Source organism: Salmo salar, chromosome ssa24 (assembly GCF_905237065.1).
Source record: "Salmo salar chromosome ssa24, Ssal_v3.1, whole genome shotgun sequence".
NCBI classification, from domain to species: Eukaryota; Metazoa; Chordata; class Actinopteri; order Salmoniformes; family Salmonidae; genus Salmo; species Salmo salar.
The window spans coordinates 10,921,094-10,942,784 of record NC_059465.1 but is presented as its reverse complement, the minus strand read 5'-3'; the positions used below and the strand labels follow the sequence as shown (position 1 = coordinate 10,942,784).

At 41.1% G+C, this 21,691-nt stretch overlaps 1 protein-coding gene across 1 annotated transcript in view; it reads right to left on the bottom strand.

Moving 5' to 3' along the window:
* Window positions 1–21,691, bottom strand: part of hk2 (hexokinase 2) — a 79,011-nt gene that overhangs the window by 30,514 nt on the left and 26,806 nt on the right. Inside the window, exons 3-6 of the mRNA XM_014170942.2 lie at window positions 5,852–6,000; window positions 3,025–3,144; window positions 2,798–2,893; window positions 620–719 (exon numbers count right to left, since the gene is read on the bottom strand). Of these exons, the coding sequence (XP_014026417.1) occupies window positions 620–719; window positions 2,798–2,893; window positions 3,025–3,144; window positions 5,852–6,000 (465 nt within the window). The remainder of the gene's footprint in view (window positions 1–619; window positions 720–2,797; window positions 2,894–3,024; window positions 3,145–5,851; window positions 6,001–21,691) is intronic.

Sequence of the window (21,691 nt, the reverse complement as noted above, 5' to 3'; positions counted from 1 at the left end):
CAGTCATGCGTGCATACATTATTTACGTATTGGGGGGGTCCCAGGAATAAACCCACTATCCTGGCATTGCAAGAGTCATGTGCTACTAACTGAGCTACAGAGGACTTTCATTTCTAAACAGTAAAACATATGTATGAAAATACTCTCAAATAAAAGAGTTTACATCCCTGTTAGTGAGCATTTCTCCTTTGCCAAGATAATCCATCCACATTATGTACTGTTGCCTCATATGAAATACTTGATCTGAAACCAAAAATTCTGATCTGAAACCCCCCCAAAAAATGTTTTGCTTCACTGTCCAAATACATATGGAGGAGAGTGCATGTATGGACTGTATTCACACAATGGAGGCCTCTCAGCAAACACATTTTCATAAACATCAAAACATAGTGAAAGTGAGCACCAAGAGACCCTATAATAATTCAGTGTTCTATATGTAATTCTACGGTGAGGAAATAGGAAGCCAGAACATTGGAAGTGAGTCCTATTGATTGTGTACGGATTGCATTCATGATGGAGTGCTCAGTACCTCGCTCAAAACACTTGGATCGAGAGCATTGTGTTGGATTACACAAAATCCAACTAATCCCCATACATGTTAGGATGGAGAGGGACTCACCGACAATGAGGCCAATTTCACAGTGATGGTCGTCGTATCCACAAGTCATCATTGTGCCCACAGTGTCATTGATTACGGCCACAATGTCAATGTCAAAGTCCTTAGGAAAGATAAAAACATGTCGTAATTAACAAGTGACTCCCTTGGCCAGCGTGCAATGACTGAAACCATTACGCATGATGCAACTCCTATGAGAAACAACAAGTCAAGATGCAGGGTGTGATCAGGGCCCGTATTCAGAAAGCGTCTGAGTAGTAGTGCTGTTCTAGGATAAGTTCCCTTCTGTCCATGTAATCTTATTCATTAAGATCTAAAAGGCTAAACTGATCCTAAAAAAAATTAAAAAATAAATCAAATCAGCAGTCCTACTCCGATGTTATAAGCAGCTAATTTAATCTGTTTTATATTTTTGGGGGGCCTCCTATTCATCTCATTTAACACTTGATTTACTTAACAAAAAGACATCTCTCAAGAGTTTCGCTTCATATATTAATGAAGAAAAGTTACAAGTGCAACAGAATAGGTCCGGACCCTGTCCAGCACTGGGCGGGAACCAGCAACTAATCCCAACAACACCGTCACAAAGCAGCATTAACGTTCCATAGCCCTTGCAGAGCAGGGGAAACAAGCCCTGAACATGCCCTGAATTGACACTGAAATCTAAATGAAAACGGTGGCACAACATGTTGTCAAAGCAACAAAATGTGAACCTCTGGGTTGCATTTGAGAGTGAGCAGCTAGCTTGTTCAGCCCAGAGGTCTCTGACAGAGCTGGTACTTCTGCTACATGCTGGGAAAGTAGCTGTGTTTCAGCAAATATCTCTTAAGAAATCAACAACTTGTGTTAGTTTCGGAAATCCATGGCTGACAGTACACAATATAATGATGACCTATTCAAATATAATTTGGTGCTTTTCTTGGAAGGACGAAAACACAGTAATTCCATTATAGATCAGGGCAGCGGTCAGGACAAGCACAAAGCACAAGAAAACACTCCAATCCCATCTTTCCCACCAAGCATAGTGTAGACTAAGCAAGACATGTGGACGGTGCATGCCCTGCATTCAGCAAGCGACTAGTTCATCATCAGACAAACAACAAATAAACAGAAACGTATAGTGAATAGCTTGGCTGACAAATAGCACGCTCTGCATCTCTAGGGCCTCAAACAGCCCTCTATACACTCCAGGTGCATGCCTATCATTTTTCCATGTACATTCCCATAATATTCTCCAAAATGTTACTGTAAATGTACATTCCCATCACCCCCCCCAATGAGTCCCACAATTATCTTACGGTATTGAGTGTTTACCAAGGATACTTGAGACCAGCCCATTTAATGCCCCTTGATGTATGACTGAGCAGACTGGCTCTGAACAACAGCTTTTGTCACACATCCAGACTTTTGTATACAAGGGAAAAAAAGATATGCACATCCAAAGAAAACATTATAAAGGAATGAGTGTTGTGTAACTCTTGTATTGTATGCTCCCACTGTGGTTTATTGTGAGGCACACAAAACAGATTACATCAATAAAGCAAAAAAGTGGGCTACAACTACTTGTTTTGAATACACCCTCAGGAGAACTACTGTAAAGCTCAATATGAAGAGTTAAACTTAATGGTCACGTACTAAAATGGGTAAAAACATTTATGGATTTTCTTTGTGAAAACAGCAAGCACGGGAACAGAAACTCACATTCTGTGTGTAATGTGGTTCCCCTGCCTGTTGTTATTAAATATAAATATATACTTTTTTAAATCACACAGAAGAACCTTGGGTTATTTGCCTATTGTGTTATAAAAATATATATAATTTATTGGATTTATTATACATTTGTGTGCGTGCATCTCTTATTGGGACCGGTTTTAGGCACCAATGAATAACTTCTAAACCCCCAAGTGGGTTGAGTGCGATGGTATCTTTCTAAATTTGAATTAACACGGTTTCAGTTAGCCATAATAGTGCTGGTCTAACACCTTCATGCTATACTTTCCGCTTAGCCTTAGTGGGTCAAATGATGTGTGTAGCACACAATATCTGGAAAGCTCCTAGAAGTCCAGAAATGATCTGTATAGGGGAAACAGCATGATGTGGCAATTTAGTAGGCACAGAGTGCTGCTACTGCAATGGCTACTCAGTGCATAACCTTGGCCTATTAACTTTCTATCGACTCACCCCTCTCTTTTTGATGGATTTCCTCAGAAGGCTGACCACGTCTCTCCCTTCCACCCCGTGTGACTTGAAGCCCTTGGTCCATGACACCAGAATACTCTGCATGAAGACGCACACAAACGGCCACACACACAGGCAATGAAAACTTCTGGAGCATTCTGTAATCAGTGACTTTTTTCCCTTTAACTTTCCAATGCGGTCTTCAAATGGTCACCCTTCTTATTCCTCACCTCATCCAGTTTGGTCTGCTGGCAGGGGAAGGAGAAGGTAAAGCCCAAAGGAAGCTTCTGATTCTTTATCCCCAGCTTTTCCAGGAAGTTAGCTAGACACTCAGCAATGTGGTCGAAGAGCTTAGGGAGAAAGAGAGGGGTGTTCTGTGTTAACATACAGCAGCAAACTGGTCAATGTGCTAGAAAACCCTTCAGCTCATTGATTGGTTATTTTTCAAACCCCATTTATTTTGTATAATAGCGAAATTATAATGTTACGGTAAAATATTACTTTATAGCCCTCACCAACACCACTGAGATAAATCTGACAACCTTAATTAAGAGCTTAATTAAGAGCATCAAAACAGGCACGAAACAGGAGAAAACTGTTTGAAACGGAGGAGGTAGTGCTTGTCGAATATCAAACAAATTGTTTTATTTTCAGTTCTCTCAATTCTGTGCCTACTGAACACAACCCTGCATGCATACATCCCTAGTAGTGGTGAGCGATTAGTGTTTGAGGTCGGTTCGGTTTTGGTTCGATTATTTAAAAATTATCTCGATTTATGCTTTTTTTTTTGTAAAGCATGAAATGCACTATGCATTATGTGGGTAACACAGAATAAAACAAGCATTAAAAGTCCCATGATGGTAGTGACTGCCCATTACTGCTTATCACAACTATTATTCACATTACTTTAATAACATATTCCATTGTGTTTATTACATTTGTTTCATTTGATGACATTTCATTCCAAGTCAACTCATCTCTATAGAGCTGCTGTCTATGCTCTGACAAAAATCACTATTTTAGTAGTTCTTCAAAAGTAAATAAAGGCCTAGTTTTATGAATGCTGAATACCAACTATCAATTGTCTTAGATCATGTATTTCCTGGTAGAGAACATTTATGGTAAACAAAAATTTCATTCCATTTATCAGTTTTGTCAATTTATTGTCTTTTGTTCGAAACACTCCAGTCAATGTTGAATGAGGACCCTTGCATTCTCTCAATCAGCTTCACCTGGAATTATTTTCCAATTCTTGAAGGCGTTTGCACATATACTGAGCGCTTATTGCTGCTTTTCCTTCACTCTGCGGTCCAACTCATCCCAAATCTCAATTGGGTCATGTCTTAAAGTAATGATAGACTTCCATTTCTTTTCGCTTATTTGAGCTGTTCTTTCCATAATATGGACTTAGCCCTATTTGGTAAAAGACTATCTTTTGTATAAACACCCCTACCTAAAAATAAAAATGAATGAGTAGGTGTGTCCAAACTTTTGACTGGTACAGTAGTTGATTTTATTTAACCTGTTGGGGCTAGGGGGCAGTATTTGCACGGTCGGATAAAAAAACGTACCCGATTTAATCTGGTTACTACTCCTGCCCAGTAACTAGAATATGCATATAATTATTGGCTTTGGATAGAAAACACCCTAAAGTTTCTAAAACTGTTTGAATGGTGTCTGTGAGTATAACAGAACTCATTTGGCAGGCCAAAACCTGAGAAGATTCCTTACAGGAAGTGGCCTGTCTGACCATTTCTTGCCCTCCTTGATCATCTCTAACAAATACAGGGGATCTCTGGCATGACGTGACACTTCCTACGGCTCCCATGGGCTCTCAGAAGGCGGGAAAAAGCTGAACGATGTAATTCCATCCCCAGGCTGAAACACATTAGCGCGTTTGGCAAGTGCTCTATCAGAGGGCCATTAGACTGAAGCTCGTGCATGAGGGGATAGCATGCTTTTACTTTCACTCTCTTTGTAATAAAAACGATTTCCCGGTCGGAATATTATCGCTTTTTTACGAGAAAAATGGCATAAAAATTGATTTTAAACGGCGGTTGACATGCTTCGAATTACGGTAATGGAATATTTAGAATTTTTTTGTCACGAAATGCGCCATGCTCATCACCCTTATTTACCCTTTCGGATAGTGTCTTGAACGCACGAACAAAACGCCGCTATTTGGATATAACAATGGATTATTTGGGACCAAACCAACATTTGTTATTGAAGTAGAAGTCCTGGGAGTGCATTCTGACGAAGAACAGCAAAGGTAATAACATTTTTCTTATAGTAAATCTGACTTTGGTGAGTGCTGAACTTGCTGGGTGTCTAAATAGCTAGCCCTGTGATGCCGGGCTATCTACTTAGAATATTGCAAAATGTGCTTTCACCGAAAAGCTATTTTAAAATCGGACATATCGAGTGCATAGAGGAGTTCTGTATCTATAATTCTTAAAATAATTATGTTTTTTTGTGAACGTTTATCGTGAGTAATTTAGTAAATTCACCGGCAGTGTTCGGTCGGAATGCTAGTCACATGCTAATGTAAAAAGCAGTTTTTTGATATAAATATGAACTTGATTGAACAAAACATGCATGTATTGTATAACATAATGTCCTAGGGTTGTCATCTGATGAAGACCATCAAAGGTTAGTGCTGCATTTAGCTGTGGTTTGGGTTTATGTGACATTATATGCTAGCTTGAAAAATGGGTGTCTGATTATTTCTGGCTGGGTACTCTGCTGACATAATCTAATGTTTTGCTTTCGTTGTAAAGCCTTTTTGAAATCGGACAGTGTGGTTAGATTAACGAGAGTCTTGTCTTTCAAATGGTGTAAAATAGTCATATGTTTGAAAAATTGAAGTTTTTGCATTTGAGGTATTTGAATATCGCGCCACGGGATTACACTGGCTGTTGAGTAGGTGGGACGCAAGCGTCCCACCTAGCCCATAGAGGTTAAAAAAATGGAATGGGAAAAAAAATCCATAAAAAATGTTGACCAATCGATCATTTTTTTGTCAGGGACATGGTCCACTCCACTCCCCCCACTCACCTCTGAGCCGCTGCCCCTCATCAGCTCCTCAGGAATGGCATAGATTTGGTTCTCCATCTCCACCTTCTGCTTCCCATTGTCAGACACTTTCACCAGCAGGACCCGGAAATTGGTCCCACCCAGATCTAGAGCCAGGAAGTCTCCCTTTTCTGGTGGATAAAAAAATTATAAAAAATAAATAAAAACACACTGAAGGTTGGCCCCTAAAACATGTATTTTTCACAACTTGCTGTAAAGCAATACAACTTTTTTTTTTTTTTAAATCACACCACACACACTACAGTGGTAATTGCAATAGAGATGGTAAAGAATACAAATATATGCTACCAAAGATTTAAGTGGGAATGTGGTGTTTGTCTAGTTAAATATACTACAAGTCTTCCAAATAGCCTGAACCACAACTAGCCCTAAATGGTATTTTTAATGAATTAGGGATCTTTTATAAAAACCGTGTGTGTTTCTATCACAGCCTATCAAAGATGCATAGCTTCAAACAGATATGACCGCAAGCAGCAAGAATGTGATTGAAGCCAAGTCTCTCGAGCCAGATGACTTACACAATTTTAGAAATACCGTCTTTCTGACGTCGCTGCTTTTTCTACTTATTGCCCTACCGTAAACATCCCCTTAACAACATAGAGGAACTAGTAGCTAGCAAGATGGACATAAGAGGTTGTTCTTAATGACTGTATTTAATGACTGTTTTGTGAAGAGTAGTTTTAACACTAGTAGTATTTGAAACCAACCAGTGCCAAGGTTATCTAGCATTTACAGTTTGGTATAATTTTCTATTTGTGATATCAGATACAAACACTTAGAACAAAGTAGGTGGGGTGAAGATGAGGCTAACCCTACTCTCTTGCCTCCGCTCCAGCCCCTGGTTGCCCACCAGCCTGATAAGCCAGAGAGGCTGCTTGAGATGACACTGTCTGGAGCCCGATCAAAGTTCCCCTGCATGTCCCCTGTCTAACAGCATGCCATCATCGGAAAGGATTACAAACGGCAGGGAAGGGAATACAGTGAAATGATAAGGAAAGTCTACAAAAAGGCTTATGAAAACAATCTGTGTTCAACAAGTAGTTGCACAGGCGATTTAGCAAAAAACACATATGCAACACTTAACACCTATAAAAAAAAAATAATAATGTTGCCCCCTCAGTTCTAGGTACAGTAGGCGTTAAAAGAGTTCCCGACTCAGACTCCTGCACTGGTAAACAAACAAACGAGGCTGCAATGGCTGCTGGAGTTTCTCTCCCTCCCTCCCTCGGAACAATACTAGTCAAATACGAGTCGCAAGAGCCCTCACCAGACATCGGCTTTGAAATGTAATGTCTGTTCTATTCATTCTAATTCTATGGTACCAAAATAGCCAAATATCTTTGAATGCCCCATTGAAGGTTTAAGTAACCCTAGTCTCTGGCTCTTCCCTCTCCCCCAAGGTAGCAAGCATGTGTTTGGGGCACAGTTGGATGTGTCTGGCGGAGCTGAAGAGTAAGCTGGCCTCATCTGGGACCAGCTGCATCACAACACAGTCAGGTAAACAAATCCCTCTCTCCAGGGGTGAAATTAAAGCGGTACGGTCCGGTACACCGTACCAGTAAAACATGAGCCCGTCACAATAATTAAAACAAAATGTCCAGAAAACTGTAGGCTACTACAACATTTTGTATCATTATCGCATGTCAGAGGCATTAAACATTTGTGACTGGACTTAAACTGGTGGAATAGCCTACACTCCAAAATGCGATGTGATTAGATGAAAACAAATTTGGCCAAAGCAGAGATGAGTGGCTGACACCGAGACGCTCGCGGACAACAGGTGACGCATAAATTCTGGTCTACACTTTGTGGTGTTGTGTGTAACAGATGTCTCTTTCCATTCACCAGTTTGGATCAGTGCTTGACTTGGACTGACATAGGTGCTGGTACTTTTCAGCTAATATTCTATAAGAGGAACAAGAGCTCAAGCAGCAGAAATATTTTATGTGTCGGTGTAACAGTGTAGGTTCCGTCCCTCTCTTCGCCCCAACCTGGGCTCGAACCAGGGACCCTTGCACACATCAACAACTGACACCCCACGAAGCATCGTTACCCATCGCGCCACAAAAGCCGCGGCCCTTGCAACGCAAGGGGAAACCCTACTTCAAGTCTCAGAGCGAGTGACGTCACTGATTGAAACGCTATTAGCGCGCACCACCGTTAACTAACTAGCCATTTCACATCGGTTACACTCACCCCCCTTTTGACCTCCTCCTTTTCCGCAGCAACCAATGATCCGGGTCAACAGCATCAATGTAACAGTGTAGGTTCCGTCCCTCTCTTCGCCCCAACCTGGGCTCGAACCAGGGACCCTTGCACACAACAACTGACACCCACGAAGCATCGTTACCCATCGCGCCACAAAAGCCGCGGCCCTTGCAACGCAAGGGGAACAACCACTTCAGGTCTCAGAGCGAGTGACGTCACCGATTGAAACGCTATTAGCGCGCACCACCGCTAACTAACTAGCCATTTCACATCGGTTACATCGGTTCTCAGGTCAGGTGAGCTCCTGTCCAAGTCTAGCACTGGGCACTGCAAGTGGATGAACGTGCACGGGTAGCCTAGTAAAAAGGAGCCCTTTGAAGTGATTGACAAATCAGATGAAAAACATAATGACCAGTTATGTGTATGCCACAATAAAAAGGTAATATATTTGAAAAAGTTAAATGACAAATCTTTACGACTAGGCCCAGAGAAATCCTATTGAATTAATAGGGATTCTATATGTAACTATATGATTAGGCAGATAAAATGTTGGGGCACGGATATAGGAGGTCCGAGAATAAATTAATTCTACTTATGTTAGTCAAGTGTTTCAAAGAGGAAATTTACAGACAGAGTGAAAGTTACTTCAAGTTTCACAGAAGGTGATCATTTTTTTTGCCTTTATTTAAAAATGGGTAAATCATTGAGATCTTTCTCTTCTACAACAATCTGACCAAAAAGGAGCAATGAATCAAATGGCAAAGCAAACCAGTGATGTTGCAAACAGAATACACTATTAGCTACTCCTTAAGTTCAATATGTACATTCTACTACACCCATTTGGTGTGGTCATATCTAACCCCAGACCCCATCCCTGACTGTTTCCCAGGTTCGCTCTGCTGGCGTTTTCTAGGGGGTGATGGTATAATGCCCAACACTGCAGGAACCCACAGAGGAGACGTTTCATGATGCGGTGCAGTAGGCGTGTCAGCTCGACACCAACACCCTAGAGGTGAAGGTTTCGGTAATAACTGGCTGTGTCATGTTATAACCTCTGGGTAATAACTGGCTGTTCTAAGTTGTGTATGCTCCTCAGACTGAATGACAGTTTAGGAACAGTACGGGCCTGTACATTCTGTTCCAGTTACCCGGTTATGTCACGCTATAACCTCTGGTCCACAGCCAGTCTGGGGAGCAGAGTGTTATGCTGAATATCAGTGTTTCACAATTGCATAGAGTAGCCGGCCTCTGGTACATTCGAATGTCTTCATTACATCCGAAATTCACAGCGAAATTATTGGATAATGAAGTAAGATGGCGCTGACAGACATGGCAGCTCTGCTTCTAGCTCCTAAGCAACTATACAGTATTTTGCTTTTGTGTCATTTCTTACATTATTAGCACAGAACGTTTGTGTTATTTCATACAGCCAGAAATAACTTTTGGATATCAGCGCGGCAGCAACTCACCAGCATTATGAATCTCAAATATATTTTGATTTAACACTTTGAAATAACACATGGAATCATGTAGTTACCATAGTTTTGATGTCTTCACTATTATTTTACAATGTAGAAAATAGTAAAAAAAATAAAGAAAAACCGTTGAATGAGTATGTGTTCTAAAAAATCTTGACCGGTAGTGAGTGAGATAGATAAACTCTGCAACAAAAAAAAAGTCCCTTTTCAGTACCCTATCTTTCAAAGATAATTCGTAAAAATCCAAATAGCTTCACAGATCTTCATAGAAAAGGGTTTAAACACTGTTTCCCATGCTTGTTCAATGAACCATTCAGTGCTGGAGAAGAAAGTGCAATATGTGCCATGTAAAAAAGCTAACGTTTAAGTTCCTTGCTCAGTACATGAGAACATATGAAAGCTGGTGGTTCCTTTTAATATGCGTCTTTAATAATCCCAGTTAAGTTTTAGGTTGTAGTTATTATAGGACTATTTCTCTCTATACCATTTGTATTTCATATACTTTTGACTATTGGATGTTATTATAGGCACTATAGTATTGCCAGCCTAATCTCAGGAGTTGATAGGGTTGAAGTCATAAACAGCGCTGTGCTTCAAGCATAGAGCCTGCTTACGAGCCTGCTGCTGCCTACCACCGCTCAGTCAGACTGCTCTATCAAATCATAGACTTAATTATAATAAAGACACAGAAATACAAGCCTTAGGTCATTAATATGGTCAAATCCGGAAACTATCATTTCGAAAACAAAATGTTTATTCTTTCAGTGAAATACGGAACGTTTCAATATTTTATCTAACGGGCAGCATCCCTAAGTCTAAATATTGCTGTTACATTGCACAACCTTCAATGTTATGTCATAATTAAGTAAAATTCTGGCAAATTAATTACGGTCTTTGTTAGGAAGAAATGGATCTCACACAGTTCACAACGAGCCAGGCGACCCAAACTGCTGCATATACCCTGAACGCAAGAGAAGTGACGCAATTTCAGGCACCGCATTGATTATATGCAACGCAGGACAAGCTAGTTAAACTAGTAATATCAACCATGTGTAGATAATTAGTGATTGTTAAGATTGGATGTTTTTTATAAGATAAGTTTAATGCTAGCTAGCAACTTACCATGGCTCCTTGCTCTCTGCACTCACGTAACAGGTGGTCAGCCTGCCACGCAGTCTCCTTCGTGTATTGCAATATAATCGGCGTCCAAAAATGCAGATAACTGACTGTTACGAAAACGTGAAAATCGGCCTTAATTAAATCGGCCATTCCGATTAATCGGTCGACCTCTACTACAGACGGTAGGCAATTAACTTCTCTAGGGCCAGTGGGACGATTTCGTCCCACCTACGTAACAGCCAGTGGAATCCCGTGGCGCGTTATTCAAATACCTTAGAAATGCTATTACTTCAATTTCTCAAACATATGACTATTTTACACCATTTTAAAGACAAGACTCTCGTTAATCTAACCACACTGTCCGATTTCAAAAAGGCTTTACAACGAAAGCAAAACATTAGATTATGTCAGCAGAGTACCCAGCCAGAAATAATCAGACACCCATTTTTCAAGCTAGCATATAATGTCACAAAAACCCAGAAGACAGCTAAATGCAGCACTAACCTTTGATGATCTTCATCAGATGACACACCTAGGACATTATGTTATACAATACATGCATGTTTTGTTCAATCAAGTTCATATTTATATAAAAAAACAGCTTTTTACATTAGCATGTGACGTTCAGAACTAGCATACCCCCCGCAAACTTCCGGGGAATTTACTAAAAATGTACTAAATTACTCACGATAAACATTCACAAAAAGCATAACAATTATTTTAAGAATTATAGATACAGAACTCCTCTATGCACTCGATATGTCCGATTTTAAAATAGCTTTTCGGTGAAAGCACATTTTGCAATATGCTAAGTAGATAGCCCGGCATCACAGGGCTAGCTATTTAGACACCCAGCAAGTTTAGCACTCACCAAAGTCAGATTTACTATAAGAAAAATGTTATTACCTTTGCTGTTCTTCGTCAGAATGCACTCCCAGGACTTCTACCTCAATAACAAATGTTGGTTTGGTCCCAAATAATCCATAGTTATATCCAAATAGCGGCGTTTTGTTCGTGCGTTCAAGGCACTATCCGAAAGGGTAAAGAAGGGTGACGAGCATGGCGCATTTCGTGACAAAAAATGTCTAAATATTCCATTACCGTACTTCGAAGCATGTCAACCGCCGTTTAAAATCCATTTTTATGCCATTTTTCTCGTAAAAAAGCGATAATATTCCGACCGGGAATCTGCATTTAGGTAAACAGACGAAAGAAAATAAAGCATGGGGTCGACTCGGGCACGCGCCTAAGCCCATTGTCCTCTGATCGGCCACTTGCCAAAAGCGATAATGTGTTTCAGCCAGAGGCTGCCTCGATATCATTCAGCTTTTTACCGGGCTCTGAGAGCCTATGGGAGCCGTAGGAAGTGTCACGTTACAGCAAAGATCCTCAGTCTTCAATAAAAAGAGCCAAGATGAACAACAACTTGTCAGACTGGCCACTTCCTGTAAGGAACCTTCTCAGGTTTTTGCCTGCCATATGAGTTCTGTTATACTCACAGACACCATTCAAACAGTTTTAGAAACTTTAGGGTGTTTTCTCTCCAAAGCCAATAATTATATGCATATTCTAGTTACTGGGCAGGAGTAGTAACCAGATTAAATCGGGTACGTTTTTTATCCGGCCGTGTCAATACTGCCCCCTACCCCCAACAGGTTAAGGTCACAGTCATGAAAACTTAGGACACTAAAGAGGCCTTTCTATTCACTCTGAAAAACACCAAAAGAAAGATACCCAGGGTCTGTGCTCATCTGCGTGAACGTGCTTATGCATGCTGCAAGGAGGCATGAGGACTGCAGATGTGGCCAGGGCAATAAATTGCAATGTCCGTACTGTGAGACGCCTAAGACAGCGCTACAGGGAGACAGGACGGACAGCTGATCGTCCTCACAGTGGTAGACCACGTGTAACACCTGCACAGGATCGGTACATCCGAACATCACACCTGCGGGACAGGTACAGGATGGCAACAACTGCCCGAGTTACACCAGGAACGCACAATCCCTCCATCAGTGCTCAGACTGTCTGCAATAGGGTGAGAGAGGCTGGACTGAGGGCTTGTAGGCCTGTTGTAAGGCAGGTCCTCACCAGACATCACCGGCAACAAGGTTTCCTATGGGCACAAACTAGAGGTCGACCAATTATGATTTTTCAACACCGATACCGATTAATCGGACGATTTGTTTTTATTTGTAATAATGACAATTACAACAATACTGAATGAACACTTATTTTAACTTAATATAGAACATCAATAAAATCAATTTAGCCTCAAATAATGAAACATGTTCAATTTGGTTTAAATAATGCAAAAACAAAGTGTTGGAGAAGAAAGTAAAAGTGCAATATGTGCTTTGTAAGAAAGCTAACGTTTTAAGTTCCTTGCTCAGAACATGAGAACATATGAAAGCTGGTGGTTCCTTTTAACATGAGTCTTCAATATACCCAGGTAAGATGTTTTAGGTTGTAGTTATTATAGGAATTATAGGACTATTTCTCTCTATACAATTTGTATTTCATATACCTTTGACTATTGGATGTTCTTATAGGCACTTTAGTATTGCCAGTGTAACAGTATAGCTTCCGTCCCTCTCCTCGCTCCTACCTGGGCTCAAACCAGGAACACATCGACAATAGCCACCCTTGAAGCAGCGTTACCCAAGTAGATGAAGGGGAAACAACTACTCCAAGTCTCAGAGCGAGTGACGTTTGAAACGCTATTAGCACACACCCGCTAACTAGCTAGCCATTTCACATCGGTTACACCAGCCTAATCCTGGGAGTTGACAGCCTTGAAGTCATAAACAGCGCAATGCATTGCGAAGAGCTGCTGGCAAAACGCACGAAAGTGCTATTTTGAATGAATGCTTACGAGCCTGCTGCTGCCTACCATCGCTCAGTCAGACTGCTCTATTAAATCATAGACTTAATTATAACATAATAACACACAGAAACACGAGCCTTCGGTCATTAATATGGTCGAATCCGGAAACTATCACCTTTATTCTTTCAGTGAAATACGGAACCGTTCCGTATTTTATCTAACGGGTGGCATCCATAAGTCTAAATGTTCCTATTACATTGCACAACCCTCAATGTTATGTCATAATTACGTAAAATTCTTGCAAATTAGTTCGCAACGAGCCAGGCGGCCCAAACTGTTGCATATACCCTGACTGCGTGCAATGAACGGAAGAGAAGTGACAATTTCACCTGATTAATATTGCCTGCTAACCTGGATTTCTTTTAGCTAAATATGCAGGTTTAAAAATATATACTTCTGTGTATTGATTTTAAGAAAAGCATTGATGTTTATGGTTAGGTACAGTCGTGCAACGATTGTGCTTTTTTCGCAAATACGCTTTTGTTAAATCATCCCCCGTTTGGCGAAGTCGGCTGTCTTTGTTAGGAAGAAATAGTATTCACACAGTTCGCAACGAGCCAGGCGGCCCAAACTGCTGCATATACCCTGACTCTGTTGCAGAGGTGACACATTTTCCCAAGTTAAAAGAAATTCATGTTAGCAGGCAATATTAACTAAAATATGCAGGTTTAAAAATATATACTTGTGTATTGATTTTAAGAAGGACATTGATGTTTATGGTTAGGTACAAGTTGGAGCAACCTTTGTCGCGAATGCGCACCGCATCGACTATATGCAACGCAGGACAGGCTAGATAAACTAGTGATTATGATTGATTGTTTTTATAAAGATAAGTTTAATGCTAGCTAGCAACTTACCTTGGCTTCTTACTGCATTCGCGTAACAGGCAGGCTCCTCGTGGAGTGCAATGTAAAGCAGGTGGTTAGAGCGTTGGACTAGTTAACCGTAAGGTTGCAAGATTGAATACCCGAGCTGACAAGGTAAAAATCTGTCGTTCTGCCCCTGAACAAGGCAGTTAACCCACCGTTCCTAGGCCGTCATTGAAAATAAGAATGTGTTCTTAACTGACTTTCCTAGTTAAAAAAAATAAAAAATTCAGCCAAAAATACAGATTACCGATTGTTATGAAAACATGGAATCGGCCCTAAGTAAAATCGGCCATTCCGATTAATCGGTCGACCTCTAGCACAAACCCACCGTCGCTGGACCAGACAGGACTGGCAAAAAGTGCTCTTCACTGAGGAGTCACGGTTTTGTCTCAGCAGGGGTGATGGTCGGATTTGCGTTTATTGTCGAAGGAATGAGCGTTACACCGAGGCCTGTACTCTGGAGCGGGATCGATTTGGAGGTGGAGGGTCTGTCATGGTCTGGGGCGGTGTGTCACAGCATCATCGGACTCAGCTTGTTGTCATTGCAGGCAATCTCAACGCTGTGCGTTACAGGGAAGACATCCTCCTCCCTCATGTGGCACCCTTCCTGAAGGCTCATCCTGACATGACCATCCAGCGTGACAATGCCACCAGCCATACAGTGTTCTGCCATGGCCAGCGAAGAGCCCGGATCTCAATTCCATTGAGCACCCCTCAGACCTGTTGGATCGGAGGGTGAGGGCTAGGGCCATTCCCCCCAGAAATGTCCAGGAACTTGTAGGTGCCTTGGTGGAAGAGTGGGTTAACATCTCACGGCAAGAACTGGCAAATCTGGTGCAGTCCATGAGGAGGAGATGCACTGCAGTACTTAATGCAGCTGGTGGCCACACCAGATACTGACTTACTTTAGATTTTTTTTGACCCCCCCCCTTTGTTCAGGGATTATTCAATTTCTGTTAGTCACATGTCTGTGGAACTTATTGAGTTTATGTCTGGTGTTTAATCTTATGTTCATACAAATATTTACACGTTACGTTTGCTGAAAATAAACGCAGTTAACAGTGAGGACGTTTCTTTTTTTGCTGAGTTTAGAAGCGCAAGCATTTCGCTACACTCGCAATAACTTCTGCTAACCATGTGTATGTGACCAATAAAATGTTTTTTTCTTTTTTTTTTTTAAATGTCTCAAAATCTGTTTTTGTTTGTCATTACGGCGTAGTGTGTCGATTGATTAAATAGTTGTTTTTTTCTCATCAATTTTAACAAAGCTGTAACGTAACAAAATGTGGAACAACTCAAGAGTTCTGAATACTTTCCGAATGCACTGTAGCCTAGCTAATATGAAGTGGAAAAAGTAAACTGCTGATTAGCCGGCAGCCAGCGCTAATGGAAAACACTGGAGTATGAGGATGGAGGTTGTGGGGGTGCTATAGTATGCAAATGCAGTGTTTAAATCAGAAAGATTTATTTCGAAATGACAGATCCAGTCTGAAAACTGTCCCATCTACATGTCCTTTTATGTTTTACAGAACACCAGTTAACCAGAATCATGCTACTGAGGCTGAACAATAATTGTTCCACTGCACCAGGGGACAGAGGAGAATGAAAACAGACCACTCACTATACAGTGGCAGCAGAAGCCCCTGGAGGAGCAATGGCGATGCCTACCATCACCATGGCACCCAGCACTGCATGCAAATTGTAATCTCTTCCCCTCTCTTTCTCTCTCCATCTCTACTGCTGTAGGATGCAGAGACGAAGGCAGCGTTCAAGAAGTTAAGTTATTGTCATGTGCACAAGTACAGTGAAATGCCTTTCTTGCCAACTCTTTCCCAACAATGCAGTAATCAATATCAGTAATACTACACCGCTGTGACAACTCATCTACATCCATGGTAATGTGGATGACAGACCCAAGTCAGCCGGCCCCCACTCACACCCAAGTTGTGCCACAAATGCACTCAACTGAATGGTTCTACAAAGTCAACAAGGGTGAGATGCTACAGATCTCCAATGGCATACGTTGACTAGGGATCAAAAGGTTATTCTTACATCCAGGTGACATCTTGCCAATGTGCAAACAATCGCTACAGTACATATTCCTAACTCAATTTCATAAGTCAGAAAATGTGCACGCTTACTGGGTTGAGGCTGCACTACTTTCCGGCCTGGTTTGTGAAGGTTAGGAACCAAACCAGAGTGTGATGCTGAATATGAAGATGCCGGTTGTGGGGGTGTTATATTGTGCAAAGGAAGTTTTTAACAAGATATGTTTCAAAATGTCAGATCCAGTCTGAAAATGTCCTTTCACTGTTTACAGAATGCCAGCTATCCAGAGTTATGCTACTGAGGCTGAATAATTGTTCCACTGCACCAGGCGACAAAGGATGAAAACAGAAACACATTCACTCAATTTCACCCAAAAATGTATAGATTTTTGTACAAGCGCTCAGTTCTCTTTACATTACTAAATGTTGAATTTGATCAGGGGTGTCACTCAATTCATGGAGGGTCATGCGTCTGCTGGTTTTGGTTACGTCCTTTCAATTTGTGTCCAATTACAGGGATACTTCGGGATTTTGGATACAATTTTTTTGTCTGTCTGGGAAGATGGGAGTTAGAAGTAGTTTCTTGAGCCAATGCTAACTGGAAGTCTATGGGTATCTGCTAGCATGCTACAGTAGAATGCATGGGTGATTGGTTTATGTGAACAGGGCATTCAAGCAGAAATATGAATAACTTCAGTGAAGGGAAACGTTTAGCCTGTAGTAGAGCTAGCTAACTGGCTAATTTATAACAACAACATACATTACCAATGGCTAGTAAGCAAGCTAAAGCTATTATAAGCTTGCTAGCTTGCTGGATGAATATGGGCTTAACAATGCTCGTTATGTAGCTAGCATAAGTTGCTAGCTACCAGATTGCAACCTGTCAAACGTTGCGGTCATCTAATATGACCCTTTTAGTATAGAAGGTTTGTAAACATTTTGAAATGGTATGATGATTTATGTGCCATAATTATTCCTCGCCTCATCCAGAGTAGACTGCCAGTCTTTCTTCCCTGCTAAGCCTAGCTAGCCATCTGCGTCCGCATTTTTACAAGGGGAATCTTTTCCATGAGCACAATTCCCACCCGCATTTTAAGCCCCACCTACCCAAACTCATGATTTGTTGGGAGAATTGTCTGTGAGATCCCCCTCATTTCTAAAAGTCCGGGAAGTGTTAACATCCTACCCAGATCTTGTGGCGTTACCCAAGGTCTGGCTCCTCTAGACTAATTGGAGCGGGGAGGGAATCATGGTGAGCCTAAAATGAATTTCATTACAGCCACAGAGAGGACTGACCATGAAGCAATAGAATCCTTACCACCACATTCCTCTATGAAAAGTGTTTGGTCTTTTCACCTATTGCCAATAACATACACACGGCCTTTAAATGTGCTGCAGATTTCTCAGAATTTCTCCCCTGTGGGAGCTAGGTGAATTGCAACAGCACAAGGCTGCAATCTTAAAATCTCTTCCTCATCCTACTTCCCCATAACATAGTGGAGACTTGCATTTTGAGCCTTTTACTTTCAGTTTTGGTCCACCAGCTTTAAAAACAGTTTAGATGGTACAATGACTCCCTACACTATTCAGTGCTTGTATTCTTCAACAAACTGACATTGAGCGAACAGTGTAGAGTTTTAGCAACCACGAAGTGACAAAGGGATTTCTACATTGACAGCTTACCCTGGGTTTCCACTAGACAACACAGTCAAAAACAGAACAGCTTTCCCATTTTGACAACAGAAGCCGGCGGGAGAAATCAATAGGCAAATATCGTAGCCAATCACAACACTGGCAGTTATGTATTACTGTGAAACACTCATTCCACCATCATTCCCCTTGCCTCTCCCCAAAATATTTCTAGAAAATTAATCAAATGCCTTTCGTGAAACACTCGCACTTGATGTTTTCCCCCCCTTACTAGCTCGGACTTTGCTGATAACTACTTTGAGGAAAAATTTACTTACTATGACGCGTAGCTATCTTAATATGAATGCACTAACTGTACGTCGCTTAGGATAAGAGCGTCTGTTAAATTACTCAAATGTACTGCAGCTATATTATACATTCTGAAATTACAATGCAAAAAAAGTTTAATTATGTGTATCAACTTTAACTGTTTCATGAGATAAATTGGTGAATCTTCCAATGGACTGACATTCCGCTTTAATGCATAACAACCAGACAAACAAAATGTTAATTATCACACTGAGGTTTTATTCAACTCAAACAAGTATAAAATCTGTTTCGAATCCTGTCACATTCGTTAAGTGACTAGCCTAACATTTCAATGCCCTTTAATTTGAATGTCATTTTCAAACTGAGGAATACTTGATCAAAAGGTCAGTCTCAACTTAAGGAACATTTCTTTAGATAGAAAATAAAACCATGACTTGAGAACAAAGACAGTGGGGCAGAGAGAGAGAGTTGAGAGTGAGAGAGAGAGAGATAAGTGGTTCAGTTGGATAGACACTTATCTGCTAGGTTGGGGTTTAACGTGCCAATAATGACCCGAGTCAACAGGCTGGGCAAATAGGTTTGGCCTGGTCACCTCTTCAGTCACTAATGATAAATCACCTTCCCCAGTCTCTGAGAATGTCTTTGATATGCCACCTGCCCCGGTCACAAATCACTAACACCGGTCTAACTCTGGGAAAACGCAGCTGGGACTCAAGGCTTCACATTACAATGTTCATGCAGCATAGCCCTACCGGTAGAGTGCATGCCCAATTCACAGTTACCTTCTTAGTGGTACACTAGTGTGGATGGATATTGTAACAGAGCTCAGATGTTATATGTGCCATTCTTCACCAGCATACTCTCATTAGCTAAAATTGGTCATTGAATGTAAATTAGATTTTTGTGAAATATTTTGGTCTGTAATGTCTTTTTAGTTATGAGTCGGACCCCAAGAAGACTAGATGTCCTTATGGAGTCAGCTAATCGGGCATCCTAAAACATCTAAAAAGGGGTTAATCAATCAGAAAACTCCGACAACCTATTAATCTCAGCAAATTACAGAACTGTCCATAGTTGAAATGTTTAAGCACACTCCAAGCCGCTAATCATGTCCTAAACAAGTACAACGGCCACTGTGAAAAAAATAAAACTTCCGTTCACAATCCGCACCCATTCAACCGATCATTACTTCCAAACAAAAACCCTTCCTGGGGTTCTCATAGGTTTATGTAGTTTTGATTATTGCTTGAACAGTTGCAAAAATTATATTTGGTCGTGCTAGTTGCAAAAGTCCTATTTTGGATGCAGCAGTTGTTTGCTGAAATGCTAACGCTCATTGATATAGGCTGGTAGCAAAGTTAGCCAAAGTGCCATTTTACTAGATGAAGTGTTTATTTGTATTGGTATAATGCAGTTGATTTGCAAAGATAAACATTTTAAGCAGGATATTTCAATCCAATTATAATCCAAAATGTGTGTGAAATACACTCATAAGCAACATGTAAATGCAACATGTAAATGCATTTTTTTTGCTGCCGGTCTGTAGACGGGTTGGTTGTTTAACAACAAAACCGGCGTGTGCACAACAGACGGGGTTGGCTTAGATTGTTGACACATGTAAACTATATTTCGTATCTAATATTTATTGAAAACAAATACATTTGCACAATGAGCACTTGTCTCTCAAATCGTTACAGTTATTGGTTAGCTAGCTAGTGACCATGTTAGCATAGACGTGACATCAGTCAAAAGACATGGCATCAAGAAAAAGACAAATCTAGCTGAAACGAGCCACCTACAATTTCCCAAATGGCTAGCAACAATAAGTTGCCGCCATCTGGCCATCCAGAATCCCAATAACACACTGCCTTCTGCCCCACTGAAGTGTGTGCATTGTTTTCATGACGTCAGCTAACCAGTCTATGAGAACTCCCCTGTGTTTCCCCCATGGTACGGTAATTGTCAATAGCAACTCAGAGTATGGGTTGTGCCATTTCGTTGAATAATCCAATTACAGTGCATTACAAGTCCAAGGCTTGAAGGCCAGGTCTCTCTGGAGAAAGAGGTCTTTTGACACCAATGGGACTTCCTAGTTAAATACAGGCTAAATAACACTTCGGATTGGGCCAGAGCTAGCTAGCTATAAAGATAGAGCGAGATTATTTATATATATATATATATATATAAATAAATAAATAAATAAATAAATAAATAAATAAATAAAGTGCCTTCGGAGAGTACTCAGACCAATTGACTTTTCACACTTTACAGCTTTTATCTAAAATGGATTGCCTGCAATGACAAAAACATTTTTTTTAAAGATCCTCAGCAATCGATACACAATACCACATAACGACAACGTGAAAACAGATGAGACATTTAAGCAAATGGATTAAAAAAGAAAACAGAAATAACATATTTACATACGTATTCAGACCCTATGCCATGAAACTCGAAATTGAGCTCAGGTGCATCCTGTTACCACAGATCATCCTTGAGATGTTTCTACAACTTGATTGGAGTCCAAATGTGGTAAATTCAATTGATTGGACATGATTTGGAAAGGCACACACGTGTCTATATAATGTCCCGCAGTTGACAGTGCATGTCATACCAAAAACCAAGCCATGAAGTCAAAGGAATTGTCCGTACAGCTCCGAGACAAGATTGAGTTGAGGCACAGATTTGGGGAAGAGTACAAAAACATTTCTGCAGCATTAAAGGTCCCCAAGAACACAGTGGCCTCCATCATTCTTAAATGGAAGAAGTTTGGAACCACCAAGACTCTTCCTAGAGCTGGCCGCCCGGCCAAACTGAGCAATCCGGGGAGAAGGGCCTCGGTCAGGGAGGTGACCAAGAACCCGATGGTCACTGACAGAGCTCCTCTGTGGAGATGGGAGAACCTTCCAGAAGGACAACCATTTCTGCAGCACTCCATCAATCACGCCTTTATGGTAGACTGGCCAGACGGAAGCCAGTCCTGAGTACGACAGCCTGCTTGGAATTTGCCGAGAGGCACCCAAAGACTCACAGACCATGAGAAACAAGATTCTCTGGTCTGATGAAACCAAGATTGAATGCTTGGGCCTAAATGGCAAGCATCACATCTGGAGGAAACATGGCACCATCCCTACAGTGAAGCATGGTGGTGTTGGCATGATGCTGTGGGGACGTTTTTCAGAGGCAGGGACTGTCAGGGACTGGGAGAATAGTCAGGATCGAGGGAAAGACGAACA